Below are 8,251 nucleotides of genomic sequence, written 5' to 3' on the forward strand. Positions count from 1 at the left end.
GTTTACACGATGCAGACAAACCTTTATCAGCATTAGAAGACACTAATAGCCTTTTGCCATTTATTTGTTGTCCTTTCAAATTCCTGTATTATAAGAAATATAATTTCAAAACATTTAGGTTTTTCCAGTCCTCTTTTTAATTTTTGATAATGGGGCTACTTTTCATTTGGATCAGAGAATGAGCTTTTACAATGATGTGGCTATCAATGCTGACCTATATTTTTGTAAAACTTTGTAACATCTTTTCATTTAGTTATAGTGGTAAACTGACTCTTTGAAACACTTCCCTCTGGCAGGAGGCTGCAGTCCATCAGGACCAAAACCTCGCGCCACAAGAACAGTTTCTTCCCGTCTGCTGGTCTCATTAAGGCCCCCACTGACACTCTTAAACCCACCCTGTATATATACATTACATTTATGCACTTCCATTAGTTTTTCTATCTTGCACATTGTAAATATCATTCTTGTACAGCTTTAGATCTTTCTATCTTTATTTATATTTCAAAAGTACTTGTTTTTTTGTGATTCTCACGCACCGATGCACCAAGGCAAATTCCTCGTATGTGTAAACACTTACTTGACAATAAACCCGATTCTGATTCTGATTTTGTTAACAATTTTATTCCAAAAGTTCCATCATGTTCCCTTTGAAAACCTCAAGCATATCTCTCAGCACTAAAGCAGAGCATCATGTTCTCTAGGAGTAGAAGATAAGATACAGGTCATCAGTAACTTTGGCAAAAATACAACAACAGGCAGAGCTCTGTAGAAAACTAAAGGAAAACACATCCATTGTATACAAAAAAACTTCCTGATGGTGAAACTCAATCCCCAACAATCCCTCCTCTGAACACATTCAAAGACAACAGTAGTGTCTCCCATCAGGATTGACTGAGTCTCACAGGGAAGCAGACATACAGGAAATTCTGGAGTGTTTTCAGTCCTGTGTGCAGGTTAAACCATGTGCAGACGGACAGGAGTGGAAAATATGAAGAAGCAGCTACAGGGATGAGCCTAGTGTGGCTTCTACGACAGCTCTGATACCCAGCTCACAAATCTAGAGGTTGTAACTCTTAAAATGGAGAAGTGATGTCCTGAGGTCAAACAGAAAGAGGCACTGAGAGTTTCTGTTCATTTTTTTTCTCTTTTTTTTAAGCTTTAAAATGAGTCTTCTGTTTATTCGTGTCAAGACAAGAGAAAGCATTGTGCGTTACTGTGAGCCGCTGCTTTGTTTTTAATGCACTGGCTATGATTCATCTCTCAGAAACTTCAGCTTTTGGATCACTGCAAAAATCCAGTGTAATGAGTGTAGTTTAAATTTTAGAGGGCGTGCTTATGATTTCGGATATGATGCTGTCGTGCAGCTATAAAATATTCTACTCAATCAGACCATCAATCAGGTACAGATTATTGATACAACGTACACTGACAAAACTGATAAAAAGTACAGCACTGTGAGAGGATAAAGAATTGTACTAAACATTTTAACACTCGGGAGGTCATAGAGACTCGTAGAGAATGTTAAATCATGAATTATAATGGCCACTGTCCATGTGAAAGGGGAGCAGAGACTTACTAACATTTATAAAGAACAAATTCAATTAACAAACAAACTAAAAAGGTCATTGGCAACATTTTGCAGAACTTGTACGTGACACCACGGCAGCATATTAAGTTTAGAAAGAGAGAGAGAGAGAGAGAGAGAGAGAGAGAGACAGTCAGGATCACACGTCCTGGACGTTCATGGCCTCCTGTGGCCAGCTGTATGTGTCCAGAGTGAAGGAGTCGTAATCAGGACTGTAGATGTGGGACAGCACAAAGGCCTCCTTGTCTTTAGGTTCAGGGTACAGGGAAGCAATGTTGTGTTTGTATGCATAGTTGACAATCTGGCAAAGAAGGAAACAAAAGGAAAAGTGGTAAAGAATATATATATATAGTCACATACAGTTGATGAAAGGTTCAAACTTGTATTTTTAAGGGCCCTGAAAATGTATTTGTTTGCTATCTGTAGTTAAAACCGCCTTTGGTTATTTCACAGGAGGGATTTCTCAATTGGCTGGTTTAAAGTGGGCGGGGCACATGTAGGAAAAGCATCCATCAGGATTTAGCAACAACTGAATCAGAATCTGATGTCAATCAACTCTGATCAAAACACATCCACACAGTCCTGATGAAGGTTACCTGAGTTTATGAGCATGAAACTAACTCTTTATAATATAATAATAATAATTTTTTTTAGTCATGGATATTTAATGTTAGTTTGAGGATTAAGGTTTTCAGGGGCTTTAACAAAGTTTGAATTAAAATGTTTTTTTTTTCCTTATGGAGAGATTATCTAGAATCTCTTTAAAAAGATCAGCTTTAATATATTTTAGTAGATCATGTACACTTTAAGAGATATAATTAATAAGATTTTCTTGATCCAGCTAGAAATGCAAGTTTATCACAAATGATCATGCTACATTATAATAGGAGGTTACAGATTTCCTTGTGAGGAATGAGGGTGGACCAGTGGAAAGATAACCCACCTTCACTGCAATCTTGAAGGACACCTCTCTAATGGTGCTGAGGGGAGGATACAGTCTTCCCTCAGCCAGGTGCTCCTCTGTTACCATGTCAGCTATCGCCTGAGAGACAAAGACAGACAGACAAAACAAAACTGATTTGACAGACTGAGAAAGAAAGGAAATGCAGCCCAGATGTGTGATAGCTGAAGACAACCAATACCTCTGCTGTGGTGAGGAAGACATCATCAGATATGTGGCGCACTCCACAGGCTATGACACCCAAAGCAACTCCAGGGAAGACGTAGGCGTTGTTTCCCTGTCCGGGGTAGAAGGTTCGTCCATCTGCCAGCGTCACCTTGTTAAACGGACTTCCACTAGCAAAGATGCCCCGGCCCTGTTTACAGAGGGGAGGAGGAGAATATAAGTTATGAAAAGAAAAGTTAAAACACAAACTGTGAGTCATTTCTGCAAAGATAACAGAAAGGAATGTTTCTTTCTTGTTTATTTGATTTAAAATAAACTGTGGAGGTTTTTGTTTTTACCACCAGAGGGCTGTGGAGCGACATTTCTGTGACTGCAGAGGGCAGTAATTCAAAACAGTAGTGGTGAGCCAACAGAGGGGCAGATTTACACTCTGGACACTCTGCACTATGACAAACAAAATGGTCTTGTGAATTTACTGGACAATAGCTATAGCCAACCATGTGCCAGTGTGGAGTTTAACATTATGCTAAAACAGCCAGTTCAGTTACTACATTAAATGATTTTCGGAAGAATTCTGCCCAAGCCTTGCATTGTCTCATTAGTTGGCTCTCATCGAGGCCTTGGGTGTCAAATTTCCTGATGTGTCGGCATATAAAACTGGTGTGTAAACCCTCCCCACACTCTGGCCACATCTGCTAAATAAAAATATACAACAGCTGTATTTGTGGATCAGCTCCACATACACAGTTGGGGCAGTAGTGTGCCACTAAAGGCAGCAGTGTATCAATAAAAGCGGATTTTAAACTTAAGTTTGAGGCATTTTTGTTTGGTTTCAAGCAAACACACTATAGTATATTTGTGTGAGAATGTAAATAGCTGATTATTACCTCAGTGAGCTTGTAGCACTGCTCTGCTGTGCACTCCGCCTTGCTAGTAGGATTACTCAGGGCAAAGATGATTGGCCTCTCATTAAAGGAGGCCATGTCTTTGATAATCTTCTCGGTAAACGCTCCTGCTATAGCAGCCACTCCTTCGTGTTCAGGAAACAGAGCAGAGCGATAATTTATCAAGTTTTATAACAGAAGTTATTTCCATTTCACAAGCTCCTATAAAGTGAACAATTAACAATTAAAAATGTAAATCTCCAAAGTGTAGTTTTTTACCAAGCAAAAATTTATCCTTTTCTACTTTTTCATTATTGTTAATCGATTTTAAAACATAGAAATGTTAACTCAAAGCTATGTTGTCATCGTATCACAGTGGTGCAACAGTTTCGATTACAAGTCTGAAATTATCTTCCACTTTATCATACGTGCAATGTATGAATTTTGACCAAGGAATACACATCTAAAATCTTTGTGAAACTCTGAGGAATTAGATTAAATTAACCGATTGCATTAGTTGATTTACTGAGAAAAGCTGGAGGGGAAAGAATTCACCTTTAATAGGTTTCTCTGTTTTTCCACAACTGATCAGGAACTACTGTATCACAGATGGATGAAACAAGCAACGTGAGTTATGAAGGGCTTTTTATAAACACCTTTAAAAACCACAATGTCCTTTCAGGGATATTTCTGGATGTTTAGTGCTACAACGCCTCCAGGAAAACACACGTCACACAAGTGTCTCCCGTGACTCACCTATGATTGCGGTGGGTTTCATGGTATGCACCACCTCCTCCAGGGTCTTCAGGTGCGGGTGATCGTGAGCAAACTCCTCCTTCTCGTGGTTAAGATGGCTTCTTCCCTAAATTTGTGCAAAAAAACGTCTTTTTTTTCTCCTTCAAAAACTCCACATGGTGCTTTGTTACATACACTGGGGTCAATCTGTGAAGAGTGAGTGACAGACACACACATTACCTTTACAATGAGACCTTTTGAGTCCACCATCCAGATTCTCTTGGCAGCTTCTTCTTTAGTTAGTCCCTCTTTGGCCATGGCCATTATAAGCAGGTGAGCAATACCCAGAGCAGCCTGCCAAAAGAAAGGATAATTCTCCGTCTGCATCACAGTCTCCTACCTCGGCTAGTTTTAAATGTGCCATCAGAGTTCTTACCTCTTAGGGATTAAGAAAGTTATTTTTATTTCAAAACAGAATAAAATCCTACAGAGCAAATCTTCTCACCTCGCCTGCCCCTTGGAAAACAAAGGTGTGGTCTGAGAGTTTGTTCTTGGTGATCTTCAGAGCAGCTAAGACCCCGGCAACGGCTACTGAGGCAGTGCCTGAAAGAAGAAGAAATCACATGTGAGAACTGAAATCAGCAGGTTTAAATGAACTGTATTTAGTACTTACATAAGCGGTTTTCAATTGTTCGTCTTGGGATCTTTTAAAGTAAAGTGATGTCTACTTGTGACCACTCTTCACTGGTTGCATACCAGTTGAACCAAAGAGTTTATTTGACCATGAGATAATGTTCTTGTTTTATTTGAAAACATGTTGGAGGCCTGAGGGCTGTACTACGAAGGGAGCTGAACCTACTCAGATAAAATCTCCAGGTGGTCAAACAACACTGCAACACTGGAGCTAAATGGCACAGCGGCAGTGATTAAGACCTTAGCTAGTTGAGTCGGTGTCAACTTAATCTTATATAAGGAACCCTCAAATCTATCTTATGAGGGCCTCGACCCCCAGATCACATCTGAAGCATCAGACACAGAACGAATGTCAGGTGCACACATAGTGCATCATAACAATACTGGTGATTTAAGAAGATAAAATCATTTAGGAATATAAACATGCTAATTTATTGATCCTGTCAGCACTTTTGTTTAGAAATCTACAAGCGAATCTCTGCGGTGATCTGATGTCTTGCTGTGACTGAACTTGCTGAAGTTCTTTAGTTCAGGGGTGAACGTCTCTGCAGCATTTAAGCATTAACCAAACTCTACTCTAAAGATACAAGCTCCTTGTAAAAGGCTCTGGCCAGAGATGCGAAGTAGGGTTCTGAGATAAATTCCTAAATATAGCATGTAAAAAAACTACAGTTATGGCTGATGGAGGCCAGGAGTCCTGTGAGTGTTTCAGTACCTTGGATGTCATCGTTGAAGGTACAGTATCGATTCCTGTATTTGTTGAGGATGCGAAAGGCGTTGCTGTTGGCGAAATCCTCAAACTGTATCAGACAGTTCATCCCGTACCTGCAGGACGACAGAGCTGACCAGTCAGAACACCAGGTTCACTCACACGTTCATCTCCTCATCTGTGTTTTTACTCACTTGTCCGTCACCGCCTGCATGAACTCATCGATCAGATCATCGTACTCCTTTCCTCTGATTCTCTTGTGCTTCAGTCCGATGTACAGCGGGTCATCGAGCAGCGCCTGGACCAAAAATCAGTCAATCAACTTGCTATTGCCTCTCTGTTTCGGTTTTGGAACTGATAATCCGTGTGAATCGGTAAATGATTATCAAGTTGAATCAGTAATTCTCTAAATTCCTCTGATATTTATTGAGTATCGACTGATAAGGGGCAGATATGAAGTGCTGCACCAGCTCATAAAACCTTCCTGCGGCTTTGTACACACCTGGTTGTCGGTGCCGACGTCCAGCAGCACGGGGAGACACTGCTGCGGCCGAACACCGCCACACGCCGTGTAGAGCGCCAGCTTCCCCACAGGAATGCCCATACCATAGCCCCCCAGGTCGCCCAGACCGAGGATGCGCTCCCCGTCCGTCACCACAATGGCCTACATGGAGAACACATACAGTATTAACGACATGTACGATACATTCATTTCTCAGGCATAAGTAGCTGTATGTGTGTTTGTGTGTGTGGAGGCACCTTAATGTCTTCTTCAGGCCAGGAGTTGAGCAAGGTGGCGATGTGGCCTCTATCATGGATGGTGATGAAGAGTCCTCTGTAAATAGGTAGGTTTCAGTTATAAGACAGCAGTATGGGTGGTAGTAGTTTCCTCCTGCAGTAGTACTACTACTAATACTAATGGGGGAATGATCACGACCACGCAGGCAGACATCAGTCTAACTGTGATTTTGTAAACTAAAAAGGATTATTATTATTATTATTTTGTTTTTGAATTGTCCCTGTATCCCTCACACCTCTGTCCCTATTGTACCAACCCGTGGTTAGAATGAGTCCATAGTGTGTAGCTGAGACACAGCCACTATGTAAACAAAAGGGTACGGGTACATTTGACACTAATGTGAATTAGATAAATAATAATTCAATATGTTCTCTGTCTTGACGATCACAATGTAATTCAGAATAAATGAGAACAGTATTTTCTTGTTCTCTTGTGATGAATCAACTAACTCAAGCCTGTTGGAAACTGACTGAACTCTGACAGGAATGTCAGGTGTATATGAGTTGTTGTTACTGGGTAAAAACACAGAAAAATGGTTGTTCATAAATTAAAGTTAGAGTAAATGAACCCTGCGCAGCTACAGCGTAGATGTGATTAATCTCACCGTGGTCTTCTGAAGGCGAGTCCATACTGTTGGCAGGCCAGACCGACAGTGGGAGTGTACACGATGGGCATGAACTCCTCGATGTCAGAGGTCAACAAACGGTAGAACAACTTCTCGTTCCTGTCCTGCAGCGTCATCAGCAAGATGTACCTGAGAGAGAAAGAGACGTCAAAACCTGATATAGCGTTGCTATTAAATGTAGTACAGACTTTCTTACCTAGGTGATGAATTATATAATTAGAATTATATATATATTAAATATATTTCCATCCAGCGGCATCAACAAGTCAAAATTTAATTTGATCCAATGCTTTGGTTTATAACGACATTCCCATCAGCCTTAGTTGTGCTTATAGACATGCTAACACGCTAAACTAAGATGATAAACATGATATCAGTTAAACATCGGGATGTAAGCATTGACATGAGCGAGCCTCTTAGCATGCCTATGTTAGCATTTAGCTCAAAGCCAAAGTACAGCCTCACAGACTTCTTTTACAGTGTTGCATGTGGAAGTGCATGAACAAAAACTTTACAAGGCTTTTTTAATTTTGACTATTCTTGGGCATTTTTCTTTCATCAGACAGCCTGCAGACTGGACTGGAAATATGAGGAGAAAACAAGAGAGTATGAGATGGTGTGTGTTGCAGATACTAGGCCACTGGACGCCCCTTTAAGAGCCTTTGATGTGACAGTCAACACATGACAAAAACAATGGCCGCTGGTGCAGCAGCGACAGATGTGACATGCTAAAGAAGATTTGACCAAACAAGTGGGACAGCCCCATCTGCAGCTGTATCGGGACAATCTTGAACAGCACTTGCTTTTACTGTAAACATCTGAGTCTGTTCTCTCACTTGTCCAGAGGGTTGCTGCGCGTTTCATAGCTCTTCATGACACGCAGCACCTGCACATCCTGGGAGAGGAAGCAGGGGGGCAGCAGGCCGTGGATGCCCAGTTGTAAGCGCTCCTCCAGGGTGAATGCCATTCCCTGCAGGGTGGAAGAGAAGCGGTTATGCAACACTCTGCTCTCTGAAAGAGTTTGCACAGGGTAAAGTCCACCAATGAAATAATAAATCAGACAATCCAGACCACAGTGACTCATGTGTTAGTCAT

General features: G+C 41.1%; 1 protein-coding gene across 1 annotated transcript in view; it reads right to left on the bottom strand.

Moving 5' to 3' along the window:
• Positions 1-599: 599 nt before the first annotated feature.
• me3 (malic enzyme 3, NADP(+)-dependent, mitochondrial) overlaps positions 600-8,251 on the bottom strand; it is an 11,286-nt gene continuing 3,634 nt past the window's right edge. The window contains exons 3-15 of the mRNA XM_035677210.1: positions 7,993-8,126; positions 7,136-7,285; positions 6,492-6,567; positions 6,235-6,396; positions 5,927-6,030; positions 5,739-5,848; positions 4,836-4,933; positions 4,571-4,684; positions 4,352-4,457; positions 3,599-3,741; positions 2,728-2,901; positions 2,529-2,627; positions 600-1,886 (exon numbers count right to left, since the gene is read on the bottom strand). Coding sequence (XP_035533103.1) covers positions 1,725-1,886; positions 2,529-2,627; positions 2,728-2,901; positions 3,599-3,741; positions 4,352-4,457; positions 4,571-4,684; positions 4,836-4,933; positions 5,739-5,848; positions 5,927-6,030; positions 6,235-6,396; positions 6,492-6,567; positions 7,136-7,285; positions 7,993-8,126 — 1,632 coding nt within the window. The 3' untranslated portion in view covers positions 600-1,724. The remainder of the gene's footprint in view (positions 1,887-2,528; positions 2,628-2,727; positions 2,902-3,598; positions 3,742-4,351; positions 4,458-4,570; positions 4,685-4,835; positions 4,934-5,738; positions 5,849-5,926; positions 6,031-6,234; positions 6,397-6,491; positions 6,568-7,135; positions 7,286-7,992; positions 8,127-8,251) is intronic.

This window comes from Morone saxatilis, unplaced genomic scaffold (genome assembly GCF_004916995.1).
Source record: "Morone saxatilis isolate NCDOM2014 unplaced genomic scaffold, NCSU_SB_2.0 Contig5, whole genome shotgun sequence".
Taxonomy (NCBI): domain Eukaryota; kingdom Metazoa; phylum Chordata; class Actinopteri; family Moronidae; genus Morone; species Morone saxatilis.